The 15,431-nt window shown below is 42.4% G+C and overlaps 1 protein-coding gene and 1 long non-coding RNA gene across 4 annotated transcripts; both read right to left on the bottom strand.

Annotated features, from left to right (window-relative positions):
- Positions 1-3,971: 3,971 nt before the first annotated feature.
- On the bottom strand, positions 3,972-5,837 carry LOC112694908. The gene is made up of 4 exons (XR_007279688.1): positions 5,371-5,837; positions 4,928-5,093; positions 4,567-4,697; positions 3,972-4,376 (listed from the first exon to the last, which is right to left on the bottom strand). It is a non-coding gene; the product is annotated as an uncharacterized LOC112694908 (long non-coding RNA).
- A 6,663-nt stretch (positions 5,838-12,500) lies between these two features.
- Positions 12,501-14,757, bottom strand: LOC125501677 (WD repeat-containing protein 19-like). Of its 3 annotated transcripts, none has more exons than XM_048658032.1 (5): positions 14,226-14,752; positions 14,033-14,147; positions 13,676-13,950; positions 13,415-13,491; positions 12,501-13,256 (listed from the first exon to the last, which is right to left on the bottom strand). In XM_048658032.1, exons 3-5 carry the CDS (start codon positions 13,874-13,876, stop codon positions 13,133-13,135), a joined length of 402 nt encoding a protein of 133 aa, XP_048513989.1. In that variant the 5' UTR covers positions 13,877-13,950; positions 14,033-14,147; positions 14,226-14,752; the 3' UTR covers positions 12,501-13,132. The 3 variants fall into 3 exon arrangements, with proteins under 3 accessions (XP_048513989.1, XP_048513990.1, XP_048513991.1); XM_048658033.1 differs by having other exon boundaries at positions 14,230-14,752; XM_048658034.1 differs by having other exon boundaries at positions 13,676-14,147; positions 14,226-14,757.
- Positions 14,758-15,431: the final 674 nt, after the last annotated feature.

Here is a 15,431-nt window from a genome sequence, read left to right as displayed (position 1 = left end):
AAATCCCCTTCGGGATTTTTGGGCGAATTTTTTTTTTTCTCGCGAATTGATCGTGAGACACTGTTCTCATGTATTTTGACCTCAGGAATCCGATTCCGAAAGGAAAATTGATCTATCTCTGAAATTGACCGAGTGATCGCCAATTTCCAGCTTCTCGGGATCAAGAATAAAAAATCCATTTTATCGTCTATTTTAATGTAGTTCGTACCCAATAATTTGAATCTGAGACACTGAGAATTGATCGTATGGCACTTTTCTCATGTATTTTGACCTCAGGAACACGAATCCGTTGTCCAAATTGAGCTACGATTTTTTCCCTCCGAGATATCCTCAAATTTGAGCCAAAAAATGCGAAAAAATTGGGATAACTCGGTAAATTTTAGAGATAGATCAATTTGGCTTTCAGATTCGAATTTCTGAGATCGAAATACATGAGAATAGCATGGGAAACCCAGGAAAATAAAATGTTTATTTTCGACCCAAAAATCGATAAATTTGCGCGGGTTCAAATCCCCTTCGGGATTTTTGGGCGAATTTTTTTTTTTCTCGCGAATTGATCGTGAGACACTGTTCTCATGTATTTTGACCTCAGGAATCCGATTCCGAAAGGAAAATTGATCTATCTCTGAAATTGACCGAGTGATCGCCAATTTCCAGCTTCTCGGGATCAAGAATAAAAAATCCATTTTATCGTCTATTTTAATGTAGTTCGTACCCAATAATTTGAATCTGAGAGACTGAGAATTGATCGTATGGCACTTTTCTCATGTATTTTGACCTCAGGAACACGAATCCGTTGTCCAAATTGAGCTACGATTTTTTCCCTCCGAGATATCCTCAAATTTGAGCCAAAAAATGCGAAAAAATTGGGATAACTCGGTAAATTTTAGAGATAGATCAATTTGGCTTTCAGATTCGAATTTCTGAGATCGAAATACATGAGAATAGCATGGGAAACCCAGGAAAATAAAATGTTTATTTTCGACCCAAAAATCGATAAATTTGCGCGGGTTCAAATCCCCTTCGGGATTTTTGGGCGAATTTTTTTTTTTCTCGCGAATTGATCGTGAGACACTGTTCTCATGTATTTTGACCTCAGGAATCCGATTCCGAAAGGAAAATTGATCTATCTCTGAAATTGACCGAGTGATCGCCAATTTCCAGCTTCTCGGGATCAAGAATAAAAAATCCATTTTATCGTCTATTTTAATGTAGTTCGTACCCAATAATTTGAATCTGAGACACTGAGAATTGATCGTATGGCACTTTTCTCATGTATTTTGACCTCAGGAACACGAATCCGTTGTCCAAATTGAGCTACGATTTTTTCCCTCCGAGATATCCTCAAATTTGAGCCAAAAAATGCGAAAAAATTGGGATAACTCGGTAAATTTTAGAGATAGATCAATTTGGCTTTCAGATTCGAATTTCTGAGATCGAAATACATGAGAATAGCATGGGAAACCCAGGAAAATAAAATGTTTATTTTCGACCCAAAAATCGATAAATTTGCGCGGGTTCAAATCCCCTTCGGGATTTTTGGGCGAATTTTTTTTTTTCTCGCGAATTGATCGTGAGACACTGTTCTCATGTATTTTGACCTCAGGAATCCGATTCCGAAAGGAAAATTGATCTATCTCTGAAATTGACCGAGTGATCGCCAATTTCCAGCTTCTCGGGATCAAGAATAAAAAATCCATTTTATCGTCTATTTTAATGTAGTTCGTACCCAATAATTTGAATCTGAGACACTGAGAATTGATCGTATGGCACTTTTCTCATGTATTTTGACCTCAGGAACACGAATCCGTTGTCCAAATTGAGCTACGATTTTTTCCCTCCGAGATATCCTCAAATTTGAGCCAAAAAATGCGAAAAAATTGGGATAACTCGGTAAATTTTAGAGATAGATCAATTTGGCTTTCAGATTCGAATTTCTGAGATCGAAATACATGAGAATAGCATGGGAAACCCAGGAAAATAAAATGTTTATTTTCGACCCAAAAATCGATAAATTTGCGCGGGTTCAAATCCCCTTCGGGATTTTTGGGCGAATTTTTTTTTTTCTCGCGAATTGATCGTGAGACACTGTTCTCATGTATTTTGACCTCAGGAATCCGATTCCGAAAGGAAAATTGATCTATCTCTGAAATTGACCGAGTGATCGCCAATTTCCAGCTTCTCGGGATCAAGAATAAAAAATCCATTTTATCGTCTATTTTAATGTAGTTCGTACCCAATAATTTGAATCTGAGAGACTGAGAATTGATCGTATGGCACTTTTCTCATGTATTTTGACCTCAGGAACACGAATCCGTTGTCCAAATTGAGCTACGATTTTTTCCCTCCGAGATATCCTCAAATTTGAGCCAAAAAATGCGAAAAAATTGGGATAACTCGGTAAATTTCAGAGATAGATCAATTTGGCTTTCAGATTCGAATTTCTGAGATCGAAATTCATGAGAATAGCATGGGAAACCCAGGAAAATAAAATGTTTATTTTCGACCCAAAAATCGATAAATTTGCGCGGGTTCAAATCCCCTTCGGGATTTTTGGGCGAATTTTTTTTTTTCTCGCGAATTGATCGTGAGACACTGTTCTCATGTATTTTGACCTCAGGAATCCGATTCCGAAAGGAAAATTGATCTATCTCTGAAATTGACCGAGTGATCGCCAATTTCCAGCTTCTCGGGATCAAGAATAAAAAATCCATTTTATCGTCTATTTTAATGTAGTTCGTACCCAATAATTTGAATCTGAGAGACTGAGAATTGATCGTATGGCACTTTTCTCATGTATTTTGACCTCAGGAACACGAATCCGTTGTCCAAATTGAGCTACGATTTTTTCCCTCCGAGATATCCTCAAATTTGAGCCAAAAAATGCGAAAAAATTGGGATAACTCGGTAAATTTTAGAGATAGATCAATTTGGCTTTCAGATTCGAATTTCTGAGATCGAAATACATGAGAATAGCATGGGAAACCCAGGAAAATAAAATGTTTATTTTCGACCCAAAAATCGATAAATTTGCGCGGGTTCAAATCCCCTTCGGGATTTTTGGGCGAATTTTTTTTTTTCTCGCGAATTGATCGTGAGACACTGTTCTCATGTATTTTGACCTCAGGAATCCGATTCCGAAAGGAAAATTGATCTATCTCTGAAATTGACCGAGTGATCGCCAATTTCCAGCTTCTCGGGATCAAGAATAAAAAATCCATTTTATCGTCTATTTTAATGTAGTTCGTACCCAATAATTTGAATCTGAGACACTGAGAATTGATCGTATGGCACTTTTCTCATGTATTTTGACCTCAGGAACACGAATCCGTTGTCCAAATTGAGCTACGATTTTTTCCCTCCGAGATATCCTCAAATTTGAGCCAAAAAATGCGAAAAAATTGGGATAACTCGGTAAATTTTAGAGATAGATCAATTTGGCTTTCAGATTCGAATTTCTGAGATCATTATACATATTCATACCGTATAAAACTCGATAAATTACCCTTCAAATTCAGTCGAAAAAAAAAATATCCCTCAATAATTTACAAAAAAAAACTCGTCCAGGTTATCCAGGCGTGAATAAAACCTCTAATTCTTTTATACACCCCAATCGTTCGTACACATCCATACCTTTAAAAAATTCTGCCCATGTAAACGAAAAAAAAATTAACAACCCCATCGTTTTGTGGGTTACGCATCAGACCACAAGGGGTTCTTTTTTCAACCCCTCTCCTCATATTATCGTATATCATACATATGTACATACCTAATACGGGATGATATCGTTCGTACGATAAATTTGACGAAATCGGTTGTTTCTGGTGATGCACAACGTGTCGGGGGTGACGATGGGGCGGGAGGGCAGCGTCAGAGGTCCGTGGAACGGGCGGGGCGGGGGGGGGGGGGGGGGTCAGAAACATAGCCCACAGGAGAAGGTGTAGTTGTAGTATATAGTCGTTGGTGGTGGGGGCGTCTAGACGTAACGTCACGAGTACGGACGGAGTCGCGGTAGTCTCGTGTCTCCCCCTTGAAATCTCCCTCCCCCCCCCCTCCCCCCTCCCCCGTCCCTCCATGTCCCCTCTGTCCCTCCCGCCAGCCCCCAAGCCGCATCATGCCACCCTGACGATGTCGCCCTGGCCGAACAGAGCCAGACGTAGCCAGACGGAGTTCCAGACAAGGAGGCGAGGGTGACTCCCCGACTTTTTGGTCAGGATCGTTGCCGGCGGCGGCAAGTCGCGTATATACGCTTCTGCTTCTCTCCTCTTTACTCTATACTATGTATATTACTGCAATGCTAACTCCTGATGCCTCTTACACGTAGACCGATGCTAGCGTTGGGACGAATCTCTCCTCGACGAGGGTGCCGAATATCCCTGAAACGCGAGACCTCAACGAAAATGAGAATTGAAACAGATATGAAATAGTAAATAAGACAAATCGGACGATGAAACGCAAGGGTTTTTGGATCGTGCACACGATCACGCGGAGGGATGAAACGCGAACCCGTGTGTCCAGGATATTTAAACGAAATGAAATAGAAAATTAACAAATAAAAAAACTCACGTAGCTACGAGTTCGGGCAAAAGTATGGGTCACCTTTTCGTCCGCCATATCGTTTTTTTGGTCTTTTTTCTATTCTTCCGTCTCCATCTTTCCTATAGTTTCTGCATTCGTCAGATACGCGTTTCTCTTTTCTATCGAATAATACCGTTTCGTTAGCCCAATAATGGAAGTTTTTTTCATCACCTCTTTCTCTACTTTTTTCAATCGTACTTACGGATATTATATATCCATTACAAATACATATGTATACGTATAATCGCAATTGCGTCGTCGTGCAGTTCCACGCGTTATACGTGTCGTACATATAGGGTTCGCATATAATATACCTACGGTATACGGCGGCGGTGCAATGCGTACTGACCTTGGTGCAGCAGTCTGCGACCTTGAAATCCCGCCGTATATACCACCGATCGTATCTCCTCTCAAATATACTGCAACGAGATGATTTTAACGCTCCTCCCATCCTACGGAAACTGTGGCGTTGTGATTTTCCCACATCCAAATTTCGTTCTCTCCCCCAGAAATTTCTGTAACCATAGAGAAAATTATCATCATCGTCGTCGTCGTCGTCGTCGTCGTCGTCATTAAGATTTCAACAATCCTGTTTGAATTAATTGCCACGAAAAGCCTGTAGGTGAGTTCCCCACCAACTTTTTCGTGATTGTTTTTCGAAATTTTTCAATATAATCGACGAATGTAGATACATAGGCAAGTATGCACTTATGTGCATAAAGTACGAGTTAGTTGTCTCTATGTAGAAACATACACGCATACAATTTACGGAGTTTTATATACAGTACGAACCCTTTACGTTGTCCGGCAGGATACAACACGTGTGTACATTGGTGTGCATGTACATATAGGTGCATGCACGGGGGGGGACATACATGCGTATATGTACGCTCACGTAGGTAATATAAGCCTCTTATAAGCCCAGGTTTGAATCGATGCAAGCGACAGCATGGCAGCCATGAAATGCACAGCTGCACCACCATAACATCACCGACGTAGCAGACCCCATATTAATAAAAGCAAAAACTAAAACAACAACAACAACAGAAATTATCCCCCTGGCTTCGGTGTGTATTCTACGTACATGCGTACGCGTTATCGGTGTACGTACTTCGTTGCACCATACGTGCATACAACAATATTGCGCAGGAAGAAGAAATTTTTTTGTTGCGTTCTTTCTGTATTATATATTTTTTTTTTTTTTTCCTTTTTCTTTCCTTTTTCCGTTTATCGATCACACTGACCTGGGACAACCACCATCTGCCTACTCCCAGCTTATACATATACAGTCACTATGAAGAATTATTTTACCGTACGTGCACATGGATATCCGTATGCACGGTAATTTTTTAATTCACTCTACCGTTCGTTCACGTTCCAGAGAATAAAATTTTTGAAAATATTTGATACGTATGCGGCAATTATTTTCTCTTCAAATATTCGCGTGTACCGCAGCGAAGAAACTCAGTTTTTCTACGATGAGCAATTTTCAAGCACATCTGTTCGAGTGGTTCTTTTTTTCCTTTCAATTTTTAGCATCAAGGTTCGGTTCGGCAGAGGACGTGGTCCTACCTCAACGTAAAGGTGTACAAGCCTATCCTCGTCACCTACTTAAAACTTCCATTAACCGTTTCTCGTCACGCTATTCTATCCGCACGTACATATGTACAAAATTCTACCCCCAAGATTGACGCGTTCTTCACGTTTAGATGAATCAATAAATATAAACGATCAAAAGAAAACCCAGTAATATAGAGAGTGCGATCGAGGGAGTGAATTAATTGTCAATTAATATATTATTCAAATATGCACACGTATGCAAAAAATGAAATATAATATCCTCCGCCCGAATCCACCGTTGTACGTTACCGAAACGCATGCCATGTACAAATACACATACGTATGTACGTACGCACGTGTGTGCACGTGTACTATGTACGTATAGTATCACGTGTGCCGTACAATATAATAGTTAGGGGTACGGGGTATACCCACTCTGTGCGATAGTAATGTAGCTGCTTCCCCACGATTCCACCCCCACCCGATAACTACTATATACCACCGTCTGGCTAGACTGGCTGCTGCTGCTGCCGCTGCTGCTGCCGCTGGTGCTCCTGCTGCACCCCCGCCGAGCGAAAACGGGCCTCGAGGAGAAGGAGGAGGGACGGTAGTAGTGGCAGTCTCGGTAGTAGTAGTAGTAGTAGTAGAAAAAGGGGGATGGGAATGACGTTGCGAAGGGGTCGGGGGTGCCGGCTAGACACCGCTCAGACGGTCCAGGGGGGCAACGATGGGGTCGACTGTTGTGGAGGTGCAGAACTCTCTGCTGCACACTGTTGTATACATACATACGGACATTCGTATACATGCAGGGTACATATATTAGGTACGTCCATGTATATAATAGCGTATACACGCATACATACATACATACATACATACATACCCATGTACATCGTGGGGGTGAAGAAGGGGAGAAATTTCATGCAATGGCGTAGCTTTCCAGGTTGCAGTCGAAAGTGCATATATCCATCGTACAACAGATATGATATACCAGGGGTCCGCTTCGCACCAACGTAGAGAGCCTCGACTGCACTCGGTGTATCTGAGGATTAGAGAATTGTGATAAAGGTGAGATGAAAAATCACAAGAAACGTGAAAAACTAATAACAATGGCAAGCTCGTCGCTGTAAAACTTTGCAGATATCACCCACCCTTACGCCACACCTATTGGTAGAAATGCAAAAATCTTTGGCTTGGACGCAAACGGAGTACGAACGGACTCCGTTTTTACTTCAACCCTCTGCCCTCCCTCCCTCCCTCTCTCTCTCAACTTTACGGTTTTTCTCTCGATGCAAGGGATATTTTTCAAAAAATGATTGAATACACGTACACACGCATATCTATGCACGTTAGAACGGATCGAGGGTAGTTTTCAAGGAGTAGGTGGGGAGAAATTATGTTTCGCCTGATCTTTTTTCTCTCTCCTCTATTTTGCGAAGAAAATAAAAATAACGACGAAGGTTGCGGGGCGAGGGGGGGGGGGGATGGGAACGAGGGAGAAAATGTCAGAGGCGCACCGACGCGCCAAGATACTTCAAAATGACTGCGGAAGATCCTAGGGGGTGGGTGGGTGGGTTAAACTACCCCAGATGGTATAGGTGACTCGTATAAACCGTGATACACACGTACGGAAAGCTGGGCTGCTGCTACCTCCGCAGGCAAGAGCAAGAGCAAGAGCAGAAGCAGAAGCAAAGGCAAAAAGGGGTGAGCGAGGGTGGTGTGCGGTGCTGCGGCTCGCGCTGTACATGTGTACAGATATACGTATGGGAAGACGAAAAGAAGTAGAAATAAGGGAGAGAAAGATACAGGGGTGAAGGAAGGTTGAAAAGGGCGAAGGGGGGCGAAGGGGGGGAGGTGGGTAAAACGTACATACGCCAGTGCATCGCAGGGTGCAACCTATACCTATGTATATTTTTGTATATACGTATAGGGTGGGTATAGGTAGGGTGTAGGGTGTGCAGCAACAGGAAAGCGGCAAGCGGTGATGCTTTTTATCGAGTGACTGTGCAGAAGTTGAGTTTAGAGAGAGAGAGAGAGAGAAAGAGAGAGAGAGAGAAAGAGAGAAAAAGATAAAGAGAAAACGAAAGAGAGTTGAGCCCGAGTCAGTCTAGACTCTAGAGGAAAGGGGGAAGAATGGGGGATTTTTGAGGGGACGCTGAAACGGGGGATGCGGGGGAGTCGACGCTGGCGTTGGCGGTGCAACCGAGTCCTAGCTCATGTACTATGTACGTAGACGTGGATAGATATACATATATATACACGTATAAGTATGTACGTACGTAATGTGGATATAATATACCATCCTCCGTTCGGGGTGGCCCTTACTTCGCTTTGACTTCTTTTAATTTTTCTTTTACTTTTACTCGATTTTTTTTTTTGCCAAAGCCGCACGTTCCTCGCCCAGTCGATTCGCTCGCCGATGCTGATGCTGCACCTGCACCGTTTTTATTTTACAAATAAGCGTGTACACGCGACGTGTAGTAAATTTCCAAGTTTCTCCAATCGTTTGAAGATATTTTACCCAATGGGCGCATTAAAATTTTAATCATTGACCGTTTCGAGGACTCCCACCCTGGAGCTGTGATACGAACGTCGTTCGCAAGGGATGAAAATAGATTCAGATTCACGGTTGTGTGGAGAAAAGAAGGAAAGGTAGAAAAAGAAAGCGTGTACGGAAATAAGAGAAAAGAAACGAAGAGAATAGTTTAGTCTGCGCGAGGGTCAGCCAAAGATATACCATTATCGGTTTCTCACATCAGACTGCGGGAGATTGACTGGATTTCCCCCCTCCCCCATTGGAAATAACACAAACGAAGTAACTACGTGCGAATTTGCGCAGGATTTTCCGTTCGTCGTAACTGTCATTTACAATGCACACAATACGGTTGTTATTATTGTCAATGCAGACGGTGCACGGTATACGTACGTTACGGTATACGCGGTTGTTAATTGTGGAGTGAAAAAAAAATAAATAAAAGAGAAGTAAAATAAAGTAACGCAGCTAGTTTTGAATATGTACAGCTAGCCAATAATTAGGGGTTGTCTTTCGTCAGACGCGCGTGGGCGTTTTTCTGACTCTCTCTCTCTTTCTCTCCTTTTCTTTATGTCTGGGATTGGGTTGGTTGGCTTTACTTGACTTTCTGCGGTGCAGCATTATAATACACCTATACAGAACCCACAATGTATACGCCTGCATCGGGTGTCGTCGCGACTGACGTGGAACGGGGGGCAGAAAAGGGGAATAGGCGGATTGGCGAGGAGGGGGGCGACACGATGACGTCAGTCTGCACACGACGGTTTGCATTTCTCTCCTCCACCTCAGAATTCAACCTCCACCTCCTCCTCGTCCTCCACCTTGACAGTTTCAATGTCATTCCTTGAGAAAAAATTTGCAAAAATTCAGTCAAAAAATACAGAAAAAAAAACCACTAAGGTTTCCCTTGCCAGATGTGACCTCTTCGTGCTCCAGAGGATATTTTTTCAGTCCGATTCTTTTACTTTTCAAAAACTTATCCGTCCTTCTTCTCCCCTCCGAGGCAAATTTTTGCTTCATCTTTCTCTTCGATTCCTCGATTCCTTCGCCTCGTACCCCTCGTCCTCTCGCGGTGACCCGACTTTATTTCTGTGCAACTGAAAATAGAAAAAGAAAGGTGAAATTTAATTCGAAATTAATTATACAAAACTTGAGCCACATACGTACCTGAGGTCGTTAAAAGTTTTACGTTTATACCACACGTACGTGGCTGCCCACGTCGACCTTTCATCGTCTCACGTCAGATTTGATCGGTGATTTTTCAGGGAGCTGCCGTAAAATCTTCTTGGCAAAATTTTTCAAAGTTCTTTTAAACCGACCCTTTCGAGGACGTGTACTTTTTCCTTTCCAAAATCAAGAGGATCTCGTGGCATCTTCAGAAGAGAGTTCACAAGAATCCGGTGGGTGATGCGGAGCAACCCTTCATTTTGAAAAAAGTGATGAGGCTTTTTTTCTGGTTATCCTTTCCATCGTTCGAAAAAGAGATCAATTTTAAATGAACGGACGAGGAGAAAATTCATAGAAATCTTGAACGAACGATTGAGCTCGCGTACCTTCTGCGAATTGATTGGTGCAATTCTTTTTTCGACTTTCTTCCAATTTATCTTTATAATTTTCAAAGAATATACTTTTGCCATCTTTAATTCCAGCGAATCTCCTTTCCTTTCTCTAAACTCGGTTTGAGCTGCTCGGTCTGATTGCGAGTCGCGTTTTACCCGGGGAATCTCATAGAGAAAGAGGAGGAGGGGAACGAGGAAGGACGTTACAGGGGGTAGGGGATTTTTAGAGGGCAAAGTAACACAGAACTTGCTAGGACTGCACAGTCTGCAGCGGAGCAGCGATTCCTCGTGCACTATAGGTATGGTGCATACGTGCGATAGTATGGGGGGGAAGGAGGCGTTGCACATCACGATGTGCGCACCGAATATAGCAGTAAAAGGGAATAAGAGAAGAGAAGAGAAGAGAAGAGGAGAGAAAAGAGAAGAGAAGAGAAGAGAGGAGAGGAGAGGAGAAGAGGGGATGGCAGAGAGTGCAGCAGCAGCAGCAGTGGTATAGGTCATCCCCAGCCAGCGGTGCATCAAACATGGCGGCTGGCTAGACAAAACAAAAACGCAGCTCGGCTAGACTAGACGAGGGCTAGACGACCTCGACGAGAACTACGGCGAGACCGAGACCGAGGGAATTGTAGTAGGTGGGGTTGCCACAACGCTGCATTCATCCACATATATATGTCCATCGGTTTACATATGTATTTCGCTATGTGCTCACGTTTCCACGTACCTATGTGTGGGTATAAATTTTCTACGTGTCGTACCGTAGTACATAAAGAGAGAGGGAGTAAAAGGAGAGAGCAATTGGTGGCCGTACCGTAACTCTGGGTACCCTGCAGCATAAGCAGCGGGGCAACGAGCAACCAATTCTCAACCCTCTGTAGTTTTCCTCTCCTCTGCATTGCACACGGTTGAAATGAGACGACGATCTGTTCGACTACCTCGTAAAACGGCACTTCTCATTCCCACGCCTTTTTACCATAACGTTACACCGCTCCGGTACTTGTTATACACGTATAACGCACACGCGCACACCTACTCGCAATTCAACGCCCTCGGAAAAATGACAGCGTTGATTTTTTCCCCTCGAATACCGCGGAACTCTTTTTCTTTTCATTTGACGTTCGGATTTTCGAGAAAAAAACGTCGTAGAAAATCAATGGGCGCATCATTGTCGCCGAAATCTATGAGAAGATCAGAAAAATGAACGTTTCCCCATACTTTTCATTGGCTTGTTTTTTTTCAGTCGCAATCTTCATGGCTTATCTACAGCTAAACCCCGGTGGCTATGATCAATCTGTGTAATAAAGTGGTAGATAAAGTTATACGTACTCCCTCTGCAGTTTTACGATCATCGCCGCGGTATGACGAAGAAATTTTATAGTCCGGATGGGATACTTGAACTCGCCACCGATATCTGCACCTGGAGAATGAAAAAAGCAAATTAAAGAGTCGATACGTCTGATGAGGATGCAGTTGGGTCATCCTTCTGGACGACTTACTTTTTCAGATCCTTGATTGCGAATCAATCGTTCGTTCGACGATGGATTGACCTTGTTCGGAAGCAGCTTGCAATGGGGTTGAATGTTCAATCGTTGTAGCATATTGCATAGCACGTAACCCATAAATAATCACGTGATCGAAGAACGTACGTATACGTGCACGATACGTTACGTGCATGTAGAAATTTGAGACAACCTTTGACCAGATGTCGTCTGGCTCTTATCTTCTCCATATCTTTTAACCGCAGAAGCCACTGCGAAAACTGCATTCCGTATATCAGCACGATGCGCTTTAGCAAAAGACTAATGTTCTTCGTGAGCTGAAACCACGAGACGAAGAAAGTCATGAGATTGAAATTGTACCCGGGGCAAACTATTTTGCAAAATTAAAAATACGGTGCAAACCGTTACCGTTGTCTCAACCCAACAGTTGCACAGAGTTCATTGAACTTCGTTTTTCTTTACCTTTTTCATTACCAGCACTATTCCATGAACGTTCCCTCCAGGATGTCCTGACAACTTTGATTGATTGTTATTAATCATCCTGAATCAATGTACTCACATCTAATAATTCTGTATCACGTCGAACGAAGTGACCGTTACCCATTGGACCCTCCTGGATTAATTCCTGATCGTTTTCTAATTTTTTTCTGATTTTTTCCGATTTTTTCCAAATTTTCTGATTAATTAACCGGAGATGGAGGAAAAAATCTGAATAATTCTGGAAAAATGGGGAAAAGCAGGGAAAAACGAGAAAATGAGAAAGACTCACAAAAATTGAACTGTGTAGTATTCTTCTGTATTTTTTGAGCATCAAAACATCATTCTGACACTCTGAAATTGAATTACAACCGAAAGTAATCGAGATAATCAAATTTATTAGCTATTCTAAGTACCGAACTAGCGGCAACTTGATTAATTTGACAAATCACTTAATTCAATCAACAAATTCAGCTATACCTAACGTCAAACGCACTATTTAAATTTTTTACAGTATGTTATAGGTAAACTGATCTTTGCATTTCAACTTTAATTGTCAAGGTATCCTCCTCGGAGATACTCATCATGAGAATTGAGCAAAGTTTTCTGAGAGTCACCATGTATAAACACCTGACGATTGAATGACACGATTCTTCTGCTCGATGGCTGAATATATCAGGTTTTCGTTATCAAAAATTATCAAAGGAAGGATTGAGTGGAATTCAATAATTATTACTATGTATCATCTTTGATTCGATCGATCAGCATCTGTTCAGAATATCTAAACCGTATATGCCACAGATTGTACTCCCTACACTGTACTAACTGTTTGGTCTAAGACTAAGGTATGATTCATGGAAAAATAGTGAGCTATGGCAACAATTCGCACAGTTATTCCAGATGTGAGCGCACTTTGTTTGAAACAAACTCTAAACCTTTTTAACATTGGTATCTTGTGCATCGAGGAATGAATGAATGCCGATGCTCGATGATGCCATATTTGGATCCACATGTTCCGTACACATTGGACAAACTTCTTCACTTTGGATAATTCTACAAAGAAACGAAAATAACTGTCAACACCTCTGACAAAAAATAGAAACAGTTTGCAGATGGATAATGTGACGAACATTGGAGAAAAATTCACAAATTCTTTGCCACAGAAGTAATGAATCAGTGCAAGGAATGAAAAAGAACTGAGAGCCACTCACCGCAGGAACTCAGTTGCGATTTTGGGAAACTCATATTGTAGACAAACTGTAAAGTCTTCTTTGAGAAGGTGACGACCCTGAGTGAGAATAAATTTCATTGAAATTCATAAATTTCGGAACAAAGAATTATTATTTCACACCATGGCATAGATATAGTTAAACTATCAGATTATTTAGCATTGGTACGAATCTTCAGATCTAAAACTTTTCAACTCTACCCACATTAACCACTAGTGGTTGATAATTACTAAAACAATTTACCGTAGCAATGCAAAAAGGTATGGTGCTCTTGCATTTGTCACACATGACTTTAGTCTCAGGTAATTTATTTTTGCAATAAGGACAAGGTGTCAATGGCTCGTTCTCAGCTTCAGGATCCTTTGTCTTTGGAGCCTTCCTCACAATCGCTTCAATTTTCTTGCTACAGTTGGCATGGATTTGCGTTTGGTATTCAGGCCGCATAAAGTTGAACGCTGCATGCTTCAGTCCGGCTCTATGGCATTCTATTACCGTCGATGTTGAAATTGGAACGATATCTGAAATGGAATTAGGCCATTTGAGAGAATGGAATTTGTTCGGTGGCAATTATACTCCGTTTGTTTGAATTGAATTCTTCACCATCATGAAGAAGAACATCCTTCCTGACACTTGGATAACCTTGTCAAGTCTTCCGGTGTTGTCGACGTTGTCTCTTGACCTCTACCTCTGTAGCCTCCAGGCGTCGATCGGCGTCCTAAAGCAAAGCCAACCAAGCAAATTGAAGCACCTTGTAACAAGTGGTCAAAGCATATCGACGATGGACCAACTTTACCTACGATAATTCCTCCTAGGGAAAATGAATCAGCAGAACCGGTCATGCTATGATCAAAAAGCCTACATCACCGCAGCGTATTATTGTTCAAATTATGTTCAGAAGGACCCAGGGACCTTGTCTCCCCAATGAGTGACAAAGTCAGTTTGTATCAAGTTTGAATGGCATAGTTGATTCACCCCATGTTCACCGTGTGTTGTCGTAATTCATTTCTTGGCAAACACCTGAAGAAATATAATTGAAAAAATTATTTTTAATCAATAACAGGATCCCATCTATGTCCTGCTAGCGTCCAATAATATGCAGGCAATGTCACTTTATCTTAAATTCATGTTGAGGTTTTTCCCAGTCTTTAATCAGTTTTTTCTCCATTTTTGAATTATTTATTCAATGAGCACATCTCCACGAGTCCTTCGATGCGCCTCATGATTTTATATCCTCCTGGATTAATTCCTGATCGTTTTCTAATTTTTTTCTATTTTTTTCTGATTTTTTCCGATTTTTTCCCAATTTTTGAAAATATTTTTGACTTGTGCCGCCCCTGGATGAGTGCGGGGCCCCGAAAATTAATTGTCCGCCCCTATTTGGTCACGTGATGACGTCACGTGGTCAGGTCACGTGACCGCACTCGCCGATACAGCTAGCGCCATGTGGCGGAATTTTCGTGAACTAAAATCCCAAGTTTCTTGCCCCTTGACGTCAGGCAATGTGATGCGTGAAAGAGAGGTAATAGGGTCAATACTTTTGCGGTTTTGCCCGGGCGAGAGAACCCGCAAAAGTATTGACCGCGCAGGAAAACCGCCGAAGAACGACGACCGCCTCCGAGCGTCCGAGGAAAACCGCCGAAGAACGACGACCGCCTCCGAGCGTCCGAGGAAAACCGCAAAAGTATTGACCGCCTCCGAGCGTCCGAGGTAAACCGCAAAAGTATTGACCGCATCCGAGGAAAACCGCCGAAGAACGACGACCGCCTCCGAGCGTCCGAGGAAAACCGCCGAAGAACGACGACCGCCTCCGAGCGTCCGAGGAAAACCGCAAAAGTATTGACCCCTTAGGCTCCGAGCGCTCAGAGGGAAGCCGGAAAAGTATTGACCCTTTTACCTCTCTTTCACGCATCACATTGCCTGACGTCAAGGGGCAAGAAACCTGGGATTTTAGTTCACGAAAATTCCGCCACATGGCGCTAGCTGTATCGGCGAGTGCGGT

This window comes from Athalia rosae, chromosome 7 (assembly GCF_917208135.1).
Source record: "Athalia rosae chromosome 7, iyAthRosa1.1, whole genome shotgun sequence".
Classification (NCBI taxonomy): Eukaryota; Metazoa; Arthropoda; class Insecta; order Hymenoptera; family Athaliidae; genus Athalia; species Athalia rosae.
The sequence above is the reverse complement of the archived record's forward strand: the minus strand, read 5'-3'. Positions and strand labels throughout refer to the sequence as shown.